General features: G+C 21.1%; 4 protein-coding genes and 1 pseudogene across 4 annotated transcripts, besides 1 other annotated feature; 3 read left to right on the top strand and 2 right to left on the bottom strand.

Moving 5' to 3' along the window:
- Positions 1-143: 143 nt before the first annotated feature.
- Positions 144-6,223, bottom strand: PADL01_0213100 (annotated as a pseudogene).
- Positions 144-6,223: a sequence feature (conserved Plasmodium protein, unknown function, pseudogene).
- Positions 6,224-12,334: 6,111 nt separating this feature from the next.
- Positions 12,335-13,220, top strand: PADL01_0213000 (mitochondrial ribosomal protein L13 precursor, putative; the record flags this gene model as incomplete). The annotated part of the gene is made up of 2 exons (XM_028682292.1): positions 12,335-12,423; positions 12,671-13,220. The coding sequence occupies 2 exons, from the start codon at positions 12,335-12,337 to the stop codon at positions 13,218-13,220; spliced, it is 639 nt and encodes a 212-aa protein (XP_028536371.1).
- A 1,536-nt stretch (positions 13,221-14,756) lies between these two features.
- PADL01_0212900 (protein transport protein SEC31) lies at positions 14,757-19,466 on the top strand (the record flags this gene model as incomplete). Its single annotated transcript, XM_028682281.1, has 4 exons — positions 14,757-18,627; positions 18,746-18,834; positions 18,947-19,296; positions 19,430-19,466. The coding sequence occupies 4 exons, from the start codon at positions 14,757-14,759 to the stop codon at positions 19,464-19,466; spliced, it is 4,347 nt and encodes a 1,448-aa protein (XP_028536370.1).
- A 587-nt stretch (positions 19,467-20,053) lies between these two features.
- PADL01_0212800 (T-complex protein 1 subunit theta) lies at positions 20,054-21,844 on the bottom strand (the record flags this gene model as incomplete). The annotated part of the gene is made up of 2 exons (XM_028682270.1): positions 20,054-21,679; positions 21,842-21,844. 2 exons carry the CDS (start codon positions 21,842-21,844, stop codon positions 20,054-20,056), a joined length of 1,629 nt encoding a protein of 542 aa, XP_028536369.1.
- Positions 21,845-23,362: 1,518 nt separating this feature from the next.
- PADL01_0212700 (conserved Plasmodium protein, unknown function) lies at positions 23,363-26,743 on the top strand (the record flags this gene model as incomplete). The annotated part of the gene is made up of 1 exon (XM_028682259.1): positions 23,363-26,743. One exon carries the CDS (start codon positions 23,363-23,365, stop codon positions 26,741-26,743), a length of 3,381 nt encoding a protein of 1,126 aa, XP_028536368.1.
- Positions 26,744-26,789: the final 46 nt, after the last annotated feature.

Below are 26,789 nucleotides of genomic sequence, written 5' to 3'. Positions count from 1 at the left end.
AGGAGGATATTAAAATATATATATATATATATATATATATATGTCATATATATATATTATTTTTTTTATTTTATATTTTTATTATGCAATATAATTTCTTAAAAGTTATTATCTTTATATATAGGATTCATTTTTTTTTAATATTAAATTTTCTTTTGTTTTTCCACATTGTCTTTATCTTTTTTTTGGGGATCTTGCCTATAATAATTTTGACTATATTTTTTGATACTTTTTTTATCCCTTATTTCATCCTTTTTGTCATCCTTTATTTCATCTACTTTTTCTTCTACTAGCTTAATATTTTGATCAGATGGCAATAATTTTTTATTTTCTAAATTATTTTTCTCACTTGTATTTAGATTATGTTGAACATCCTTATCTAATACACATTTTTCCTTTTTTTCTCTATCATAATTTTTTTTTTCGTCATTTCTTATCGAGGATTTTAATATTTTTTTTTCCTCATGTTTCTTATTATTTATTGTAATTTTATATGGTTTCTCTTTTGGTTTATTCTTTGAAGAATCATATTTTTGTGTATTATGATAAGAACAACTTGAATGGTTATAATTAAATTTTCTGGAATATTTTTCTGGGTAGTATTTATTTATATAATGATATTTATTTACATAATTATGATCTTTATATAAATTTTTCTCTCTATTTCTAAATGTATCTCTTTCTCTACCTCTAAATGTATCTCTTTCTCTATCTCTAAATGTATCTCTTTTTCTACCTCTAAATGTATCTCTTTCTCTACCTCTAAATGTATCTCTTTTTCTTTTTCTAAATGAATATCTATCTCTACCTCTAAATGAATATCTATCTCTACCTCTGAATGAATATCTATCTCTACTTCTAAATGAATATCTATCTCTACTTCTAAATGAATATCTATCTCTACCTCTAAATGAATATCTATCTCTACTTCTAAATGTATCTCTTTCTCCACCTCTCAATATATCTCTTTCTCCACCTCTCAATATATCTCTTTCTCCACCTCTCAATGTATCTCTTTCTTTCTTATTTTCCATTAAAGAAATCTCCCTGTTCAAGGAAGCACTTATATTATTTATTTCTACATTCTCCTTTCCATCCAATAATTCACTACTATTTTTTCCCCTCTTGGATGACATTCTAAAAAATTCTGAATATATTAAATCCTTATATTTAATGTTCAATAATTTACATGATTTCTGAGTGTTTTTTTTAATTTTCTTGATACACATTTGTGTGCATAAACTTTTCTTTTTTGAAACAGATAATCTTCTTTCCCATTCTTTTTTAAGATTATAAATATTTAATATACTTTTTTCTTTTAAAGCTAAAGTGTTATGATCCTTATTATCTTTATTAAATATTCGTGAGTCCTTTTGTTTTTCATTATTTTTATGAATATAATTATATTTTGTATTGACATATTGTGAACTATGAGAAATAGAAATATCTCTATTATATTTAATTTTTCTTCTTTTTAAATTAAGGTTCATATCTTCATTATTGATTATTTTTCTTTTCTTTCCCTTTTTTTTCTCATGATAATTTATAGATTTTATTTCACCTTCTAATGGGAAAGGGCAAAGTTCATAGGAATCGTCGTCATTCTTAATAAAACAATTAACACTAGGAACCATATATTTATTTTCATTGTATAAATGAGAATTTTTATCATAGTAAATATTATTATATATATATTCATATTTATTATTGTATTTTAGTAAATCATTATTATTATAAGAACTATTAAAATTGCAACTAATATCAGATTGTTTATTATCAAGAATGAGATTTTTTTCATGGTTTTCCTGTGTTAATAAATCTCTTTCATAAAAGCTTTGTGAATTTATGGTATCATCTACTTTCTTTTCATATTTATTATATATATGTGAATAATAAGAATCTGTTGGTTCATTCATAATACATGAATAAGATCCTAAATGACTTTCTGATGCTTCATATTTTTCTTTACTATATATATTATCATATAAATTAAAGATATTCAAAACGTTCTTATCATTTCCATGTAATCCTTCATAAGATATATCATTCATAAAAATATTTGTATGTTCTTCATTATTTTCTTTTGATATATTTTCATTTCTTAATTCTGTTTTATCATTCTTATTTATATCTATATCTTTAGAATAATTGTCCTTTGAATTAATAGGTGCATTTTCTAATATTTTTTTATCGTATATTGATTTAGATAGTAAAGATTCTTTATATTGTTGTTTTGGTAATTCTTTTAATTCATTATATAAATGTAATTTGTCATGTATTATATCTTTATGATTTTTCTTCATTTTTAAACGATGTAAGGTATTGTTGTAATCATGTGATATGATATTTTTACCTTTATTCTCAAGATAAATCTTCAAAAAATCTTCGGTTGTCTCTCTTTTAAATAATAAATCATCCATAATAGGTACATTATTATAGAAATCTTTATTTTTATTAATATCTATTTCTAGTAATCCACCATATAATCCTAATGAAGGGAAATTATGATGTTTACAAATGTTTTCAATATTAGAATTCTTATTATCACATATATTTTTGTTTTCATTCCTATTATTTAAATAATGAAAAAATGAATTTTGTTCTTTTAAAAGGTTTTTTTTTTCTTCATCTTCTTCTTCTATTATATTAGAAATGCAATTATAAGTACTATAAGGTTTATAAGACAATGTAATGTTTTCATTATCTAATGGATCTCCTAATATATTGTTATTATTTGTTATATCGTTTTCTCTTGTATTATTCTCATCATTCGGCACATTTAAGATGTTTATCTTATGTTCTTTAATCAAACTAGAATAATTTTCAACCACATTTTTATTTTCAATCACATTTTTATTTTCATTCACATTTTCATTCTCAATCACATTTTCAATTTCAATCACATTTTCATTCTCAATCACATTTTCATTCTCAATCACATTTTCAATTTCAATCACATTTTCATTCTCAATCACATTTTCATTCTCAATCACATTTTCAATTTCAATCACATTTTCAATTTCAATCACATTTTCATTCTCAATCACATTTTCAATTTCAATCACATTTTCAATTTCAATCACATTTTCATTTTGAATCATTCCTTTTTCTGTGATTTCATTTTGAACTAATATATTATTAGAAACAAAAGTTTCTATGGGTATACTTTCTTGCTCATTTATATAATTTTCTGTTTGAAATTCATTGTACATGTGATGAATATCTTCAAATTGTTGATTTTCTTCGAATTGGTTAGTTTCGTTTTCAAAATAATTATATGAACGTACAGATCGTGAACTATATGTATCTAATAAAGGTGTAGTATGCATGTAAAAAGGGAATGTATAAGAAAGAGAACGACCAAACATTAAGGGGGTACTATCTTTTTCTTCTGTATCTATAGTAACAATATTTGAGGTTCGTACATCTGTACGTTCAACATTTAAAGGGGTAATACTTGGATCGGAATTAGATAAATTATTATTAGTTAGTATTTGAGTAGTTGGATTATACATACTTTCATTTTCAGAACTTGAATTCTCGTCTTCTGTTTCAAAATAACTTGAATCTTGAGAATAGGAATGATCAGAATTATTATATGGATCACTTAAAGATTCATTACATAAAGAATCTGTATTCCTCTGACTACATTCTAAAGAATTTCTACTTAAAATTACGCTACTTGATGGTTCATTACGTATAATATCGTTACTTGAAGACTCATTCTCTATTGGTTCTTCATTTAGAGATTCGTCATTTAGAGATACTTCATTTATAGATACTTCAATTATAGATACTTCATTTACAGATACTTCATTTACAGATTCTTCATTTACAGATACTTCATTTACAGATTCTTCATTTACTGATACTTCATTTACAGATTCTTCATTTACAGATACTTCATTTACAGATTCTTCATTTACTGATACTTCATTTACAGATTCTTCATTTACTGATACTTCATTTACAGATACTTCATTTACAGATACTTCATTTACAAATACTTCATTTACAGATTCTTCATTTGCAGATACTTCATTTACAGATACTTCATTTACAGATTCTTCATTTACTGATACTTCATTTACAGATTCTTCATTTACTGATACTTCATTTACAGATTCTTCATTTACTGATACTTCATTTACAGATTCTTCATTTACTGATACTTCATTTACAGATTCTTCATTTACTGATACTTCATTTACAGATTCTTCATTTACTGATACTTCATTTACAGATTCTTCTTTTTCCGGTTCTTCATGTACAGATTCTTCATTTACTGATACTTCATTTACAGATTCTTCTTTTTCCGGTTCTTCATGTACAGATTCTTCTTTTACCGGTTCTTCATGTACAGATACTTCATGTACAGATTCTTCTTTTACCGGTTCTTCATGTACAGATACTTCATTTGCAGATACTTCTTTTACCGGTTCTTCATGTACAGATACTTCATTTACAGATACTTCTTTTACCGGTTCTTCATTTACAGATACTTCTTTTACCGGTTCTTCATTTACAGATACTTCAGTTACAGATTCGTCATTTATAGATACTTCATTTATAGATACTTCAATTATAGATACTTCATTTACAGATACTTCATTTAAAGATTCTTCATTTACAGATACTTCATTTACAGCTTCGTCATTTATAGATACTTCATTTACAGATACTTCAATTATAGATACTTCATTTACAGATACTTCATTTGCAGATACTTCAATTACAAATACTTCATTTACAGATTCTTCATTTACAGATACTTCATTTACAGATACTTCATTTACAGATACTTCATTTGCAGATACTTCATTTACAAATACTTCATTTACAGATTCTTCATTTACAGATACTTCATTTACAGATACTTCATTTACAGATTCTTCATTTACTGATACTTCATTTACAGATTCTTCTTTTACCGGTTCTTCATGTACAGATTCTTCTTTTACCGGTTCTTCATGTACAGATACTTCATGTACAGATACTTCTTTTACCGGTTCTTCATTTACAGATACTTCATTTATAGATACTTCAATTATAGATTCTTCATTTACTGATACTTCATTTACAGATTCTTCTTTTTCCGGTTCTTCATGTACAGATTCTTCATTTACAGATACTTCATTTACAGATACTTCATTTACAGATTCTTCATTTACTGATACTTCATTTACAGATTCTTCTTTTACCGGTTCTTCATGTACAGATTCTTCTTTTACCGGTTCTTCATGTACAGTCTTCTTTTACGGTTCTTCATGACAGCTACTTACATTGTACAGATCACTTCAATGCTCACAGATACTCATTTACAGATACGTTCATTATTACAGCCTCTTCATTTACCGCATACTTCATTACAGATATCTCATTTAAGATACTCTTTTACAGATACTCTCTTTTACGGTTCCTTTAAGTACTTCATTGGTACGACCTCTTTTACGGGTTCTTCGTTTACAGGATTCGTCTTATAGATACTTGCATTTACATGATTCTTCTTTTACCGGTCTCTCTTATCTTACAGATACTTCATTTACAGGATTAATTCTTTACAGTACTTCCTCTACGGATACTCTTATTACCGGTTCTTTCACTTCTACAGATACTTCTTGTTTCACCGGTCTTTATTTACAGATACTTCATTTCCAGATCTTCTTTACAGATATCATTTACGATACTTCATTTGGCAGATACTTCATTAAGATACTTCTTTTACGGTTTCTCATTTACAGCATACTTCTTTTACGGTTTTACTTTACAGATATTCTTTACGGTTCGTTTTCATTTACAGATTACTTCTTTTACCGCGTTACTTCATTTCACGCATACTTCTTCTTTTACGGTTCTTCATTTACCAGATAACTCTTTTACGGTTCTTCCTTACAGGTACTTCTCTTTACCGCGTTTTCATTTACAGATACTCTTTTACAGTGTTCTTTATTATGATGCTTCTATTTACCGTCCTTTCGTACATCTTTACCGGTTCTTTAATTACAGTACCATCTTTTACGGTTCTTATTTACTATACCTCTTGTACCGGTTTCTTTTATTATGTCTTTTGTTACGTCTTTTTTTATAGATCTTTTCATTTTTATTTTTACCAATTTACTTTTTAAACTCCCCCCCTTTACCTTTGAACATTTAATTGTGTGTAGGTAATTTCTTGTTTGTTTAATTTTGACTTATTCAGATGTCGTCTATTAATATGCATCATCTAAGAACCATACATTAAAGGATTTATATTTATAGCTTATGTGTTTGTATTTCATTAGGACACATAAGTATTATTTAAGTTGTGCCTGTTAAACAATTATCGCATTTTACAGATTGCATAAATTGAGGTAACATTTAAAAAGGTGGGGTTACTTAGTAGGTCCTTAATTTTGAAGGAATAGAATTAAACTATTTCGAGCTTTGAATCAAGGAAAATATAACTTCATATCCCTAAATTTCTAGATTGATGTATGTTCTGGGGAGCGACATATTAACTTAAGTCTGCTTTTGGTTCTTCGACAATAAAACGTACTCTGATTTTGGTTAGTATTATCTCTGTATATGTACTTGAGAGTTCTACTTTTTATTTTTATTATTTATACATGTATTATACAAAAATATTATATATCACAAATCTATTCTCATATTAGTATTACGTATTATTATTTATTTATCTATACTGTATTATTAGGATAATATTATCAAATAATTATACTTCAAATTATTATCATATTATTATTTTCATTTATATAATTATTCATTTTACTTCTTCATCATATTATTTCTACTATTATTGTCTCATTATATTATATCTTCATATTTTTTTTTTTTCTTTTTTTTTTTTTTTTTTCTTTTTTTTTTTTTTTATATTCTCATTATATTATCATATATATATTCTCATGACTATAATTATCCTATTTTTACTTCTCATTGTATTATTATCTTATTTTTATTCTACATGGCATAATTATCCATGACTTATACTTCTCATATGTACTTATTCTCTATATTATTTACTTTCCATGCCTTTAATTCCATTATTATTACTTTCTCATTGTATTATTCTATATTATTTCCTTCTTTTCATGACCTACATTACTTTCATATTTTTTTCTCTTATTATTTCTAGTATTATTACTTCCATGACATACTTATCCGATATTTTACTTTGTTTATTTACTCTCTTCTGTTTCTATGATCTATTTTATATTTTTTTTTCCTTTATTATTTACTTCTCATGCATTTTATCTCATATCTATTACTTCTCATTGTTTGTATTATCTATATTTATTACTTCTCATGACATTATACAATTTATCTCTTTTAATCCATATTATTACTTCTCATTGTCATTATTATCTATATTATTACTTCTCATCATATATTATCCATATTATTACTTCTCATTGTATTATTATCCTATATTACTTATTCTCATTGTATTATTTATCCATATTATTACTTCTCATTATATTCTATCCCATATTATTCATTATCCCCATAAAAGTGTTCTTATTGTTATTATTATCATATTACCATGCATAAGGTACATATATTCATTGTTACTGGTCCTAAATATTGGTTATCTCATATGATGGTTATATAGATCCTTGTATTAATAGATTATTATTGGTTCCTTCATTATAATTACTTTTGAATAAAAACCAAATTTTTTTCTTTAATAAAATCCTGTAAGTTGTATTCAATGATTATATCTTTTCTTGATTTCTTCTATACTGAATACTATAGCTCTATTAACATTAATGTATTTTCTCTATGTAATTATTATTAATTATTTGACATTTGTTTCATCTATTATTTATTATTATTATTATCGTACTATTATTCATTTTATTATTTTCTATTATTATTATTTCTATTATTATTATTATTCATTTCTATTCTATTATTATTATTTATTATTATCTTCTACTATTATTATTATTATTATGTTATTTAGCATGGTAACTATTTATATATAATGAATGCTTGTTCACGCATGGGGTATATGGATGCCTTGAATAATTCCTTGCATTGGATTCCATAATACTTTTATTTAATTGAATCTTCATGATATAAATGTAGTTAAACTTTCATGTACTATCATTATCCTTACTTTTTTTTTTCTGATACAATCTGTTTTTACGTTGTTCTCATTACACTTGTCATTTATCATTATCAATTTATGGATGATTTCTATTTGTTGTGTTCATTATTAGAGATAGATATAAAATCAAATTTTCATTGTATTATGTAGGTATTAGCATCTCCTTATATTTCTAACTTCATTATTTATCATAGGATTGTTTATTTATTTCTTATATTATGTATTATAATTCTGTCGGAGTATTCTCTCTAAATATAACATTTTGTTCTACGTTTTCTTCTTCATTGCATAATTCTCTAAAATCATAATTCAAAGGGTATAAGGAATTGTCATCCTCTTGAATATTTAATTGTCGTTTGCGTCTTCTGTTGTTATTACAATTTATATGACATTTTGATCAATATTTTGAAGATAAATATTAGGAGCCATTTGCATTGTTCCTTGATGTTGTTTATGGATCATTTGAATTCGTTTGGTCCTTTGGTCCATTTGATTCATTTGATTCGTTTGATTCATTTGTTTCCTTTCTTTCTTTTGGTTTGTTTTGTTTCCTTTCTTTCTTTTGGTTAGTTTGATTCATTGTTTCCTTTCTTTCTTTTGGTTTGTTTTTGTTCCTTTCTTTCTTTTGGTTGGTTTGATTCATTTGTTTCCTTTCTTTCCTTTGCTTGTCTGATTCATCTGATTTCCTCTACATTAAGATTTTCATTTTTATGATCTAAATAAGAAGATATATCATATCTCTATTATTTTCATTAAATGGATTAATAATAGAATCTTTTGAATTGTTAAAATCCATTGTGTTTGTTCTTTATATTATTAGTAGGGGCTGGACAATAGGTACACTATTTATATTTGATGATGTTTCAAGTACATCTCTTTGGTCCCTACCTATAAATGTATTTTCTTCTACAAACGGCTGGTTATTATTCTGGGGACCAGGGTTATCATCATTAATGTTTTTATATTTATCCATTTTTTTTTTATTTTTCATTTTTTTTTTTTTTTTTTTATATTTATCATATTATTATATTTTTATTTTATTTTATTTTTTTTTTATTTTTTTTTTTTTTTTTTTTTTTTTTTTGTAACCGGAACCTATCGTAGTGCACTATGAATTTTTTATTATATTATTATTTATCGGATATATTTAATAGTATATATACGACTAGCAAAATATATATAAATATTATTTGTTATGTTAAATATTATATATATTTATATTTATGTAATATCAGCGTTTATATATATAATAGGAAACAACTTATTCAAAAAAAAAATACGACAGCGTTTTTTTTTTTTAAGTGTGTAAGAATATATTGAAGAAAAAGGTGTTGTTAAATATATTTATATATATACAATATTTTTAATATAATTATTTTTTTTATTTTATATTTTTTTTATGTTTTTATTTTTATATATATATTTTTTTTTTAGTTTTTTTTTTTATTTTTTTAATTTTTTTATTTTAATTTTTTTGTTTTTTATTTTTAATTTTTTAATTTTTTAATTTTTTTATTTTTTTATTTTTTAATTTTTTAATTTTTTAATTTTTAATTTTTTAATTTTTATTTTTTAATTTTTTAATTTTTTTTTTTTAATTTTTTAATTTCCTTTTTTTCTATGTATTTTTTTTTTTAATTTATTATATATATATATTATATACACAATGTAGCATATATAATTTTTTATTATTTTATGCTTATCAGTTATCTTATATATAATAGTATAATAATTAGAAGGAAATACTATATTTATATACATATATACATATATACAAATATATATACATATATAAATATATATAATATATAAATATATATAATATATATACATATACACATATACATATATACATATATATATATATATATATATACATATATATACATATATACATATACACATATACATATATATAATATATGTATGTTCTTATAAAGGCTTAAGTTTAAACATATTTATCTATTCAAATCAAAATAAAGATACCTTATTATTTTCATGTAAATTTTTATGACTTTTTTAAATTCATAAAAAAATCAAATAAAGAAAAAAAGATATGAAAGAAATAAGAGATATAAAAATGTTTTATAGAAATAAGTTTTTGTTCTTGTTTTTATTTTTATTTGTATTCTTTGAACTTTAAGAATAAAAATTATTTTTAAATAAAAATAAAAATAAAAATAAATTATTAATATTTTTTTTTAAAAAATAATTTTTTAATATTTAATTAAATTTATTATTTTATTTTATTTTTTTAAATGTATTATTTTAATATGCATAAAAAAAAAAAAAAAAAAAAAAAAAAAATTATTTCTTTTATATTAAAAAATGTCTATGGATACTTTTTTTTTTTTTTTTTTTTTTTTTTTTTTTTTTTTTTTTTTGGGTACGCATGAAATATATATATATATATTTTTTTTTTTTTTTTTTTTTTTTTTTTTTTTTTTTTTTTTTTGGGTACGCATGAAATATATATATTTTTTTTTTTTTTTTTTTTTTTTTTTTTTTTTTTTTTTTTCTTTGTACCCCGTTGTAGAAAGGAAATAGGAAAACTGACAAAAAGGTGGTCACTCGTTTTTATAAAAATTACATGTTATTTAAATTAAGTATTTATATATAATATATATAAGAAATATGAAACATATTATATATATATATAGATATTATGATATATTTCATGATATGTATATCCAAAATATAAATATATTCCCCCCACACATCTATAGAAATATAGCATACATATAACTAAACATGTAAAATAAAATTATAATACATATATATATATATTTCATGCGTACCAAAAAAAAAAAAAAAAAAAAAAATATATATATATATATATATATATATATATATATTTCATGCGTACCCAAAAAAAAAAAAAAAAAAAAAAAAAAAAAAAAAAAAAAAAAAAAATATTTATATATATATGTATGCTGGACCTTTTTGATGGTGTACGTAAAGATTCTATATATATATATATATATATATATATATATTTTTTTTTTTTTTTTTTTTTTTCATGCATGAAATATATATATATATATATATATATATTTTTTTTTTTTTTTTTTTTTTTTTCAATGCATGAAATATATATATATATTTTTTTTTTTTTTTTTTTTTTTTTTTTTTTTCATATGCATGAAATATATATATATATATATATATATATATATGTATGCTTGACCTTTTTGATGGTGTACGTGAAGATTCTATATATATATATATATATATATATATATTTTTTTTTTTTTTTTTTTTTTTTCAATGCATGAAATATATATATATATTTTTTTTTTTTTTTTTTTTTTTTTTTTTTTTTTTTATATGCATGAAATATATATATATATTTTTTTTTTTTTTTTTTTTTTTTTTTTTTTTTATATGCATGAAATATATATATATATATATATATTTTTTTTTTTTTTTTTTCATGCATGAAATATATATATATATATATATATTTTTTTTTTTTTTTTTTTTTTTTTCATATGCCTGAAATATATATATATATATATATATTTTTTTTTTTTTTTTTTTTTTCATATGCCTGAAATATATATATATATATATTTTTTTTTTTTTTCTTGCATGAGCGTATTTTTTAAAACAATGATTTGCATTGATTTAATTTACACAAAAAGGTCCCGCAGGATATATGTATTTTTTTTTTTTTTTTTTTTTTTTTGATATTTTTTGCCTATGGCCTTATAGGCAAATGTATGATACGCATATAAAATGAAATAAGGTCAAAATTTTGAAAATAACATTTGATGATTATAGTATATATATATATATATATATGTAAATTTGTTAAAATATATATATATATATATATATATATTATATATATATAATATATAAGTTTAAAACAATAACATCCATTTAGTACATAAAAAATTAATGCATATATCAAATCTTAATTATAAATATATTAGGAAATTATTTAAGTATATACGCACAAGAATAATATATAAAACATATATATATATATATATATATATATATATATATATATATATATATGTGAATAGCCAAAAATATCAAAAAAAAAAAAAAAAAAAAAAAAAAATTTTTATATATATATAATAAAATATAAAATAATTAGGTATTAAAATTTAACATATTAAATTAAAATAATTATAAATTTATTTACATATATATATATATATATATTTACAAAATAATATATGTACATATGGGTACCTTCTTAAAAGATGAAATATGATAAGAAGAAGCTTAATTAAATTAGGTGTATATCCTAAGGCATCTTTTCATGAACAGCACATTAACCCTTTTTCAAATGTACAATGGTAAATCATAAAAAAAAATATAAAACATATAAATATACACACATATATATATATAACATATATTTATTATTATTATGTGAATTCATGTGCCCTGTTTTATTTATAAATAAGGCCTCTTTCAAAAAAAAAAAAAAAATATATATATATATATATATATATATATAATATAATTTGTACATATATATATATATATATTATATATATACATTTATGTAAATGGTTTAATATGTATTTATGCTTCCCTTAGGCAAAGTTATCCGTTTTTAAAGAAGAATATGCCTAAGGTTGATATATTTTCAGAAGAACATATTTCAAAGTGTGCTTTAAGCGTATTTGATAAGGAGAAAGGTAACTGGTTTGTAATAGATGCTACAAATAAAAGTGTAGGAAGTTTAGCTGCATGCATTAGTAAATTATTACAAGGAAAATATCGAGTTGATTACAATCCTAATAAAGTGAATAGTAGTAGTGTTATTGTTGTAAATGCTATACATGTGAAATTTTATGGACATACATGGGATACTAAAATTTATAAATTCCCAAGAAAAAGTCATTCAAAGAGTCATAAAATTTTATCATGTAAAACAGTATTTGCTAGAAACCCATCCATGATATTAAATCTAGCTGTTAAAAGAATGTTACCTAATAACAGACTTCGACAAATATTTTATAGAAAATTATATGTATATCCAGGAGCTCTACATCCACATTGGGGTATACCTCAAGTTGTAGTACCAAAAAAAAATGTTCTCAAAAAGGAAGAGCACAAGGATATAAAGGCCTTTACCATATTGTAACCATGTCAATAAGTCTTACATTATATATATATATATATATATATATATTTTTATTTTTTTTTTTTTTTTTGTTGAATGTATTTTATATGTACCCTCATTTTGAACACATTCAAAATGAAGAACAAACAATATCTAATTATAATATAAAAAGAATGTTATGCATAATAAAATCATATCCCTTCTGTTAATTTTTTTTATTGTCACACAAAAGTATATATATATATATATATATATATATTTATTTATTTATTTATATGTATATTATTTAATGAATAAAAAAAAAAAAAAAAAAAAAGTCAATGCAACGGTTACTTTCATCAAAAGGAAAAGTATCTTGAGATTAAATTATATATATTTTATTTTGAATATAAAAAAGGAACATAAAATTAGGGTTCATATATAATAATCTTTAAACAGCTGTTTAATGATATATATATTATATATATATTTATATTTATATGTATTAATAATTGTATATTAAATGAATACAATTCTTTATATATTTAACCATGTATTATTTTAAAAAATAATATATTTATATGTCATATCTTTAAAATAATAACTGTGAAAAAAAAAAAATTCCTTTTTTTTCTATACTATTTAATTGAAGAAATAATTGAATATATAAAATATATATATATGATGTATTAAAACAGATACCTAAAATAAATATCAGTATTTTTCTTTTTTCTATTTTGTGATAAAATTATTTGGAATGCCCAAAAAAATAATATATATATATATATTATATATATATAATATTTATATATTTTATTATATATTCTAAAACATATAAACAAATATATTTTTTTTAAGATGCCAAAATATAAAGTACATATTAAAAATATATATATTAAAATTATATGTTTATATATGATATATATATTAAATATATATATATAATACATATATTTTATATATGCAATATGTTTTTTTTTATTTTTATTATTTTATAAAATTCATATAACATATATAATATAATAAACTTATTAAAAGAATATTATATTATTTATATATATATAATTATTTTATGAATGGATGATTAAATAAAAAATATGTTTATAAAAAATATATATTTTATTTTTTTTATGTAAAAATAAAAATAACATTTAAAAAAAAACAAAAAAAAAAAAAAAAAAAACAAATTATTATATAATATATATTAAATATTGTTTAAAAGAATAATAATATTTATATAATATTTTTTATATAATAATAATTTTATAAAAAAAAAAGAACATGCAAATAATATATTTTATATGTAACAATATATATATATTATTGTATAAAAAAAGAAAAATACATTTTTAAAGAAAAAAAAAAAAAAAATTTTTTTTTTAAATATATTTCATAATATAAAAAATAAAAAACATATAAAATAAATATTAATATATGTAATTTTTTTTTTTTGTATATAATTTGATAAAAATAGTCCAATAAATATATATACATATATATTATATATATATATATATATATTTATTTATATATAATTTTCTTCTTTCTTTTTATTTTTATTTTTCTTGATGGTCCCCAATGGCGTTGAAAAGTATTAACATAAGTGGAAACTTTGAGTGGTGCCCATTTGAAGAATACAAGAATTATTTGTTATGCTTCAACTCACACAATTTGTTATATTCTAATAATAATAGTTTGAATAATTATATATATTTGTTAGATATAAATTTGAATAGTGAGATAAGAAATTTGGAGATAGTAAATAAGTTTAATTTCGAAGATGCATTAAAATATGAGAATGATATAATAAAAGGAGGGAATAAGAATAATAAGAATAAGAACAATAATAATAATAATAGTGTGAATGAATATGTGACATGTTTTGAATGGATGAATGGTAATAATTTTGTAGACATAAATAATAATGACGACTTAAGTAAAGGTATTATTGTTGGTGGTTTGACAAATGGTGATATAGTTTTATTGAATGCAAAGAATATATTTGAAACGAATAGAAATTATGATAATTTTATTTTAAGTAAAATAAGTATGCATGAGAATAGTATAAATTGTTTAGAATATAATAGACATAAAAATAATTTAATAGCTACAGGTGGTAATGATGGTCAATTATTTATTACAGATATAGAAAATATATATTCACCTACATCTTATGATCCATTTTTAGATAAAAATAATATACAAAAAATTACATGTTTGAATTGGAACAAAAAAGTTTCTCATATTTTAGCTACTTCATCTAATAATGGAAATACTGTAATATGGGATTTAAAAATAAAAAAATCAGCTGTAAGTTTTAGAGACCCTCATAGTAGAACAAAAACATCTTCTTTATCATGGTTACATAATCAACCTACACAAATTTTAATTTCATATGATGATGATAAAAATCCATGTTTACAATTATGGGATTTAAGAAATTCAAATTATCCAATTAAAGAAATAACTGGACATTCTAAAGGTATTAATAATATATGTTTTAGTCCTATAGATACGAATTTATTATTATCATCTGGAAAAGATGTTACGAAATGTTGGTATCTAAATAATCAAAATTTTGATATTTTTAATGAAATCAATAACTCAGCAAATAATATCTATTCCAAGTGGTCTCCATATATACCTGATTTATTTGCATCATCAACAAATATGGATACCATACAAATTAATTCTATAAATAATGGAAATAACATGACGAGTAAATATATACCCGTATTTTATAAGAAGGAAGCTGGTATATGTATAGGTTTTGGAGGCAAAATATGTACCTTTGATAATAACACAAATAATATGGATATTAATAACACAAATAATGCAAATAATAATAACACTGGTGGTAATACCTTTAATAATGATACCTCATGTGATGGAGAATATGATTCAAACAATGGAAGAAATAAAAATACGCAAAATAAATTCCAAATAAAATATCATATATATCCAACAGATATGGAACTTATATCAGAAGCAGATAAATTTGAAAAATATATTACAAATGGTAATTATAAAGAATTTTGTGAATCTAAAATTGAAACATGTGATGATGAACATGAAAAACTTACATGGAAAATCTTACATTTATTATGTACCTCTCAAAGAGGTGATATAGTAAAACATTTAGGTCATGATATTAATAATATTATAGATAAAATTATGCAAACCATTGGACAACAACCAGGATTTATTTTTAAAACTTTAATTGACGAAAAAGAAAATAATAATTTTAATTCTTCAAATCAAATGAACCAAAATAATGTATTAAATGATGATCCGAATATTATGAATAATATAAACAATATGAATAATATAAACAATATAAACAATATAAACAATATAAACAATATTAATAGTAATAGTAGGACTGGCACAAATGTCATGCATAATAATGGACAAGGATATTTGGGAGATACAAATAATAATGAAGAACATTTTAATAGTAATTTCGATTTAGATCCTGAGAAATTTTTTAGAGAATTAGGTGAGAAAACTGAAAATGAAAAAATCAAACAAAATGTAGTAGATATATCAGGTAATGATGAAAATGGGTTAAATTGTTCTATTAAAGGAAAAGAAAATAAGACAAAGAATAAAAAAAATGACATAATAACAGATGATAATAATAATAATAGTAATAATATTGGTGAACATAATAATATGAATGGTGAAAATGCTTCAGAACATTTTGTAAATGAAAAAAATAATACAAATAATTGGAATTTAGGTATCGAATCAATAATAAAAGAATGCGTATTAATAGGAAATATTGAAACAGCTGTTGAATTATGTTTACATAAAAATAGAATGGCTGATGCTTTATTATTATCATCTTTTGGTGGTGAACAATTATGGCATAAAACCAAAACAATATATATAAAAAAACAAAATGACAATTTTTTAAAAAATATTAATTATGTATTAGATGATAAATTAGAAAATTTAATAAATAATGTTGATTTAAATTCTTGGGAAGAAGCTTTATCTATATTATGTACATATGCAATTAATAACCCCAATTTTAATTCTTTATGTGAAATGTTAGCTAAAAGATTACAAAATGAAAAATTTGATATACGTGCTGCATCTATATGTTATTTATGTGCATGCAACTTTTCAGAGACAGTCGAAATATGGAATAATATGCCATCCAAAAAAACATCTTTATTAAATGTTTTACAAGATATGGTGGAGAAAATGACTATATTGAAAATGATTATTAAATATGACAATTTTAATGCTATCATGAATCAAAAAATAAGTCAATATGCTGAATTATTAGCAAATTCGGGTAGATTAAAAGCAGCTATGACCTTTTTATGTTTAATACAACATGATCAAAGTATAGAAAGTTTAATATTAAGAGATCGTATTTATAATAGTGCTAATCATGTTTTATGTCAGCAAATTAAGGCACCTGTATCACCATTCCAAATTATTGATATAAAACCATCACCAAATGTATATCAAAATAATATGTATCATAATAATAATATGAATAGTAATATGAATAGTAGTAATAATAAGGTTTTATCGTCTGTACATCAACCAGTGCCACCATTCAATCAAAGTAATGTAAACAGAATGTATACATCAACAAGTAATATTATGAATAATAATAATAATAATAATAATAATAATACGGTGAATCCCAATTTTAAAAGTGTCATACCTCCACCTTTACCTATGAAAACACAAATCATTAATTCAACATCATCCTTACAACCACCACCTTCAGTACCACCAACAAAATTTCATACACAAATTATTAACAATACAATGAATAATAGATCATCCATTTCAACTACTACAAAGAATTTTCCAACATCTAATCTTAATTCAGTAGTACCACCACCAATGAATAATATGAATACAAACATATCACATGGGTCTAATGTAACTCCTCCATATATGTCTCAATCAAACATTAATAATAACATGAATAATAATAATAATAATACCATGAATCCAGCATATCCATCTTTACCAAAATTTCCTAATTACAATATAAATTCACAAGTACAATCAAATTCAACAATTCAAGAAAAACAATTAACATCACCAATGTTTTCTTCACATTCTTATGGAAATATAAATAAAACACAAACTACTAATAATGCTGTTGTAACACCACCAATGCCATCTAACCAATTAAATAATACTAGATCAAGTTTTGCAGATATTCAAAATGTTGTACCTCCACCAAGTAATAAAAACCAATCCATATCTTCAACTGCAAATTTGAATTATCAACATGATAATCAATTTAACAAAAGAGAATGTGTCGATCAGCCAAGTTATCCTATGACCAACCAGTCACCTATGTTTTCGATGAACCATACTATGCAGAAAAAAAATATTCCTGGTGGATTCCAGGACAATACTAGCCAAATGAATTATGGCATGCAACCTACTGGTTCACCCCCTCCATCAAGTATAAAAAATTGATATATATATATATATATATATATATATATATATATATATTTTTTATATTTTTTATATTTTATATATTTTTTATATTTATGTATTTTTTTTTTTTTTTTTTAAAGGTCTCAGTACAACATCCCCTATAGCAGGCGCTTTGACGGTGACACCCGGAATGCCCGTTCCTTGGCCAATTCCAACGACAACACAACAGGTACAAAATTAAGAACCATTTGATAAGTAAAATTTGTTATTAGTAAATTAATATATATATATATATATATGTATATATGTATATATATATATATATTTTTTTTTTGTTACAGCTGGGATCAACCACCCAATCTACTGCCAACGAAAATAAAAAAATACAGACAGCCACCAAAGAACAAAACGGAGTGCTAATGAATAGAAACCATATTGAAAATATCAAGAAAACCATAAGTAATTTATTAAATATTTATACGAGTCAAGAATCTGTAAAGAAAAAAGCTGATGATGTGTCTTCAAAGGTATATGAGTTGTTTGAAAAATTAGATTGTGGTGCTTTCAATGAACAGATAAATGATAGTCTATTAAATTTGGTTAATTCTATAAATGCTAATGATTTTAAAACAACCAATAAAATAATAGTAGATCTAAGTAGAAACTTGTGGGATGGCAGCAATAAAGCATGGTAAATATAAAATATAAAATATAAAATATAAAATATAAAATAAGTGTCAACATATATATATGTGGTTATACATATATATATATATATATATATGTGTGTGTATTTTTTTTTTTTTTTTTTTTTTTTTTCTTAGGATTATGGGAGTAAAACATATAATACCAAAATGTTAACTTTTAACGAGTCTTATTTTCCTTTTTATACGCTTTTTTTATTTTTATGTTTTAAATTTTTAAAATTTTTTGTTTCAAAGTTATATATATATATATTTATTTATTTATTTATTATAAAACCTTATATTAATTGTTGTGTATATTTTTTTTCATATGTTTTATCATTGAAAAATGATTTTTTTTTTTTTTTTTTTTTTCTTTTTTCTTTTTTTTTCTTAATGATATAAAAAAAATATATAAAATAAAAAATTAAATACAATAAAACTTTTAACATATATTTAAAATATATATATATTATATGTATATATTTTTTTTTTTTTTTTGCTGTAAAAGTGTAGACAAGTGGAAGGGTGATTCCATTTTGATATAGTAAAAAAAAAAGGAATATACAAATATGTATAAAAAAAATGAATAAAAATGCATATGCATGATAATACATAATATATGATATATCAAGATGGTATCCATATGAGTTATATATAAAATAAATTTGTACTACATAAATGATAATATTTGTATATGGAAATATATCCATGGTTACATTAAAATATATATATATATTTTTTTTTTTTTTTTTTTTTTACATTTTAGAAGGCTTCGTCATAGTTAGGGTTTTTGTCACGAGGTTTTGGGCCTCCAGCAGGTTTTGACATAATAATTTGATCGATTTTTAAGATTGTTTGTACTGCTTCCATAGCTAGATGTATAGCATATTTTTTACAATTATAATTATCATATATATGATTAGTTTGAGCGGATGTTATATGTGAGTCTTTATTAATATTAATACATGAATCTATATTACCTTTATTATGTTCATTTATTAGTTCATTTAATACATCTGTAGTATTATATCCAACATTATGTGCTAGTATTTTTGGTATTATATGGAATGCTTCAGCAAATATTTTAACACAATAATTATCTATACCTTTAAGTTGGTTAGCATATTTTTTTAATGCTAAAGATAATTGTATTTCTATACAACCACCACCATGTAAAAAGGAATTTCCTTTTATTGCATTTTTGATAGAATTGATACCATCATGTATACATCTTTCAACTTCATCTAACAAATTTGATGTTGCTCCTCTTAGTATTATGGTCCCAACTTTTTTATTTTTTGAATTAATAATAGTTACTTTTTTGCTTGCTATTTCTGAGACATATATAGATGATACTTTTCCTATATCTTCTGGTTGAGGTGTACTTAATTTTATTAAGGAAGAAATATTTAATAATTTACATATTCTTAGTGTTTCAAATTTGGATGTAATTTTTAATGTCATAATATTATTTGTATCACAAAAATGTTGAGCAATATCTGATATAGCTCCATTAACAATAATTACATCTACATTAGCTTTTTTAAAATTATCAATATATTTTTTCATTTGTTCTTCTTCTCCTTTAGTATATGAAATTAATTCTTCAGCATTATGCAATAAAACAGTACCTTTTGTTTCGGTTGCTGGAGCTTCTAATCCACAATTAAGAACAATAACATTAGCATTTTCTTTTTTTTTTATGATACCATGTGTTTCTCTTGCTATTACCATACCCATTAAAAATTCTGAATCTATTATATTACCACCGTTTAATTTTGAAACTCTAATATTATCTACATCGAAATTTTCTATTTTATCTGGCATCAATGTTGATATACATTTAGCTAATAATTGTATAAGAAAATTATAATTATTTGATATGTTTTTTGTTAACATAACTGATTTTAATACTTTTATTAATTCTTTTTCTTCATAAAAATTAGGAACCTTCCATACAATCATTTCTTCTAATACCTTTTCAATTTCTTTATAACCTAAAATAAAACCATTTAATATATCATTAATATTAAAACCTTGTTGTATTAAAAAACTTGCCTTATCTAATATCTCACATGTTATTGTAAATGTATAATTAGTAAAGTCACCATACTCATAATTAATAGTTTCTGACAATTTCTTTATTATATTTACAACAGGATGATTAATTTCCATATCATTTAATATAGTAATGCAATCACTCGATACAATCTTCTTATTTATATGATTAATAATTAATTTATTCATACATTTAGGTCCTAAAGATGTCTGAATTATGTTACATATCTCTTTGCATGCTTCTATGTTCTTCAAAATTGTATCCTCATTGTTTTTCATAATACGATAGCCATCCTTCAAAATGGAATTCACACCGAATTTGTTGGCAAACTAAAAAAAAAAAAAAAAAAAAAAAAATAAATAAAACATATATATATAAAAAAATATATATATAAATAAAATATATATATAAATAAATATATATATATATATATATATATATATATTTTTTATGTATTATATTAGAATAATTTGTATCCATAGTTGGCTTACCATTTTGTTAAATCTATCTATATATATATATATTTATATTTATATTTGCAAATAAAGTGTTATGTTACGAGTATTTATAGAACTATGGTAAAAAAAAAAAAAAAAAAAAAAAAAATATATATATATATATATAATATATATATAATAAATATAATATATATATTTATTTATTTTTATGTTAAAAAAAAATGTTGCATTATTATTCACCTTATACACAAAATGATAACAGTAATAAATTATTATCACTTTATTTTTTCTTCAATATTTATATATATATATATATATATAATACTTTTAAATGTTGAAAAATATAGAAATATAAATATATGATATTATATTATATAAATATATAAAATCAGCACAAATATATATGAATCAAATTTTACATATGATAAATTAAAAAATAAAAATATATATTATATGAAATATTATAATTCATATAATTATATAATTATATATTTGTTTTGTTTTTTTAAATATTAATTTTACGAAAGGCCCTAAAAAAATAAGGATAGGCATAAATAAGTACATACATATAAATATAATATATTATATATTATATTATATAATTATATTATAGATCATATATATTATATTATATTATATATATATTATATATATATATATATATATATATATATATCATTTTATATACCTTATACTCTTCTATTATTTTTATTACGTTGTTTAAATTTATAAAATATATTAAATGCTACTATAAGAAAATAAAGTATTTTTTTCAATTATATAAATAAATATAATATATTATATTAATATAATAAATATTTGTTTCATTTATTATATTCAAAAATATAATAATAAAATTTGATTATATATATGTATAATATATATATATATATATATATATATATATATATTTATAATATATATATTATATTGGAAAAGTAAATAAAAAAAAATCATATCCATATAATATCATGATATAACAAATATTTTTTTTATCATTTAAAATATAGAAACATTGATATATATATATATATATATATATATTTATTTATTTATTATTGTTATAAGAAACCGCAGGGAAAATATGCCCATAAATTTATATATATATTTATATATTATATGTATATTTTTCTTTTAATGTTAAAAATTTTGTCATTCATATATATTTACATAATTATGTGGGTTATATGAATATTTTAATTTAACAATAAATTTTATTATTTCAGCATTATATCATAATAATAAAAAATATATATTATATATATTATATATATATTTATATATTTATTTATTAAATTACCCCTTTTATATAACAAAAAAATTGATATGCCAAAACGATGGAAATATATATGTATATTATATTTATATATAGGTTATGATTATATATATATTTATTTATATATATATAATATTTTTTTTTTTTTTTTTTTTTTTTGAACCTTTTATGGTTGATTACATATATTTCATGTTCGTTCTGTATATCCATACTTACATACATAAAGGCATAGATATATTTATTTATTTACCTTCGTTTGTGTTTTTTATTATAACATCATGAGCGAGGAAAGTGAAAAAATATTGTATGAGAAAGAAAAGAAAATTCAAGCCTTATCAAAAATATATCACATAAAATTAGAAACTCTGCTTATTTATATTATTATTCCAAAAACACCAAAAAAGAGCTTATGCTATAATGATTTCTTTGATAATATAAACGCAATTAAGAATTATATAAATATAGAAGAAGAAGAAGAAGATGATGATGAAAATAATAATACAAACGTGAAAGTAAATGAGGAGGTCCAACAAAGAAAGACGAAGGATGATGATTTAAAGGATGAAAATGAAAAGAAAGATGAAAATGAAAAGAAAGATGTAAATGAAAAGAAAGATGAAAATGAAAAGAAAGATGTAAATGAAAAGAAAGATGTAAATGAAAAGAAAGATGAAAATGGAAAGAAAGATGAAAATGAAAAGAAAGATGAAAATGGAAAGTGTGTAGAAAATGATGGTGATAAAATAAATGGTGATAAAATAAATACAAATAATAATAATAATGGTGTCTGTGAAAATGTATCAAATATTAATATTATTTCTAATAATTCTTTCGAAAAAGAAAAAAAGAATATAGAAGATCAAGAGATTCCAGGAGATAAGAATTTATTTATTAAGAACTTATTAGTTTTTATAAATAATATACTTATTTTATATTTCTCAAAATGTGATTTAATTGATATATGTATTAATAGAAGAAGTTATAATAAGTGTGGTTTTTATGCATGTGATAATATATTTTTAAATAATATTAATAATAGTAAATATAAAATTGACACCAAAAATAAGAAAATATATTTAAGAGAATATTATGATTTATTTTGTTCAACGAATTGTATGAATTTTAATTTAGGATTATTAAAACATATTATTCAAAATAATAAAAATAGTAAAGAAGAAATTAATTATAAAAAAAAAGCACAGTTAATTCATATAATGTTTTTAACCTTCTTTCCATTCTTTAAATTGTATAATTTAACTTATCTAATAAATAATATTAATAAATATCGTATAGAATCTAATAAAATTTATAAAATAAAAACAAATATAAACAATGAATCTGTATATATACAACAAACAGATAATAATATAATCAAAATGAATGAAACAAATAAAATTAAAGAAAAAAAAAATAATAATAAAATATATAATCATGCTACAAATATTAAAATAAAAGAAAATTTTCATCATAAAAAACAAGTATTCATAGAAGAAAATAATAAAGATACATGTTATATCGTAAAAAAAAAAGACAAATGTAAATATATATTAATAAATAATAAAGATAAAAATATGGAACACAAAAAATCTATTTTAAAAAATAGTAAGGACAACCAAGAAAATACACAAACAATAAAACAAAAAAAAGTTTGTTTTAATGGAAATATAAAATTATATCAATATAATAAAGACGATAATATCAAATCTTATTCTATACACGATTCTACCGTAGACCTTAAAAATACATGTGACAAAAAAAAAAAGAAAAAATTTAAAGAGACAGGCAAAAAGAAAAAAAAAAAATATTATGGGGCAAATAAATTTAGTTCTTTCGATACACATCACTATAACTATACAAATAATTATATAAAATATAAATTGATAAAAGAACTAGACGACACATTGGATTATTACATATCCAAAGATAATAATAAATATGAAAAACATAATATCGAAAAAGAAGATAAACTTATAAATAATTCCAACACTACAAATAATAATAAAGAATCCATATTAAATAAATCTTATCATGATGTTAATGTATCATCATTAAATGAGCACACAAAAAAAGAACCAGAAAAAAATGTAACGAAAATAATAAAAGAGATAAAAATTGAAGAAAAGGAATCAAAGAAAGAAATGAAACTAAATAAAGATAACGAAATAAAAGAAAAAAATAATGGAAATGTCGAAAAAAAATTAAATCTTTATCAAAAATATTCATTATATAATCTATATGAATTATCTAAATTAGATAAATCAAAAATGGTAGTGTTCTTGTATGATAATCAAAAAGAAAATTTTATAAATTTTGCTTCACAAAAAATGAATGAAATTAATAAAAAACACAATGATGCTGAAAAGGGGAAAAAAATACGCTTGTTGAATAATTCAAATGACTATAAGATAAAAGGTAATCAAATTGAAGATAAAAGGGATGATGATAATCATACAAATGATGATAATCTTACAAATGATGATAATCATACAAATGATGATAATCATACAAATGATGACAATCATACAAATGATGATAATCATACAAATGATGACAATCATACAAATGATGACAATCATGCATATGATGATAATCATACAAATGATGACAATCATACAAATGATGATAATCATACAAATGAAGATACGTCATGTGTTCATTTTAAGGATGAAATAACCATAAATGAAGAAGAATATGAAAAAACAAAGGATGCAGACCATTGTATTAATGAAGAAACAAAGGATGTAGACCATTGTATTAATGAAAAAACAAAGGAAGCAGACCATTGTATTAATGAAAAAACAAAGGAAGCAGACCATTGTATTAATGAAGAAACAAAGGATGTAGACCATTGTATTAATGAAGAAACAAAGGATGCAGACCATTGTATTAATGAAGAAACAAAGGATGCAGACCATTGTATTAATGAAGAAACAGATGATATAAAATTACAAGCTTTATTAATGGAAAAAAAAGAAAAAATAAGAGAAGAATATATACAAACTTTTAAGAGTGATATGTCCTTAAATATAAAATTATACGATAACGATAAACATGAATATGAACATTTTAACGAATTAGAAGGTGATGTATCAACATATGATGATTTATCATATGACCATTTTATGGATGAAGAATCAGAATATAAAAAACATTTTTCTAATAAGATCATAAAAATGAATGAAAATAAATATATATATAGCACAAACAATGGACATTTATATGAAAATTTATCTTTATATGTTATTTTGTGGGATATATTTACAAACACCAATTCAAAATATACAGTTCATTTTTTTAAAAAAAATGAACTTATTATACCTAAAGGAATAATTGAAGAAGAACGCAAAAGAAGAAATGAATTTATACATAATATATCTCAAAATATGCCTACATATATTAATTGTATTTCATCGATTATAGTGAATATATGTCGAACATTCTTATTTCATAAACCTTTAATTCCTTTCAAAAAAGTTATTTATAAATCTATTAGTTGTGTCATCGCTGTGGCTATTAAATTATACAAACCTGATTTAATTCCTTCCTCTGAAATGCCTAATATAAAAAAAGCAGAAGATTATTTAATTTTTGAAAATAAAATAGATCAAGAAGAATTAAATGATTTGTGTATGCTTTTTTTTCAAAACAATTTTTATTAGCCAATTTATATAATAGGGGGGGGAAAAAAAAAAAAAAAATTCTTTT

The sequence above is a fragment of the Plasmodium sp. gorilla clade G2 genome (genome assembly GCF_900097015.1).
Source record: "Plasmodium sp. gorilla clade G2 genome assembly, chromosome: 2".
NCBI lineage: Eukaryota > Apicomplexa > Aconoidasida > Haemosporida > Plasmodiidae > Plasmodium > Plasmodium adleri (nom. inval.).
This window is presented reverse-complemented; position numbering and strand designations above follow the sequence as displayed.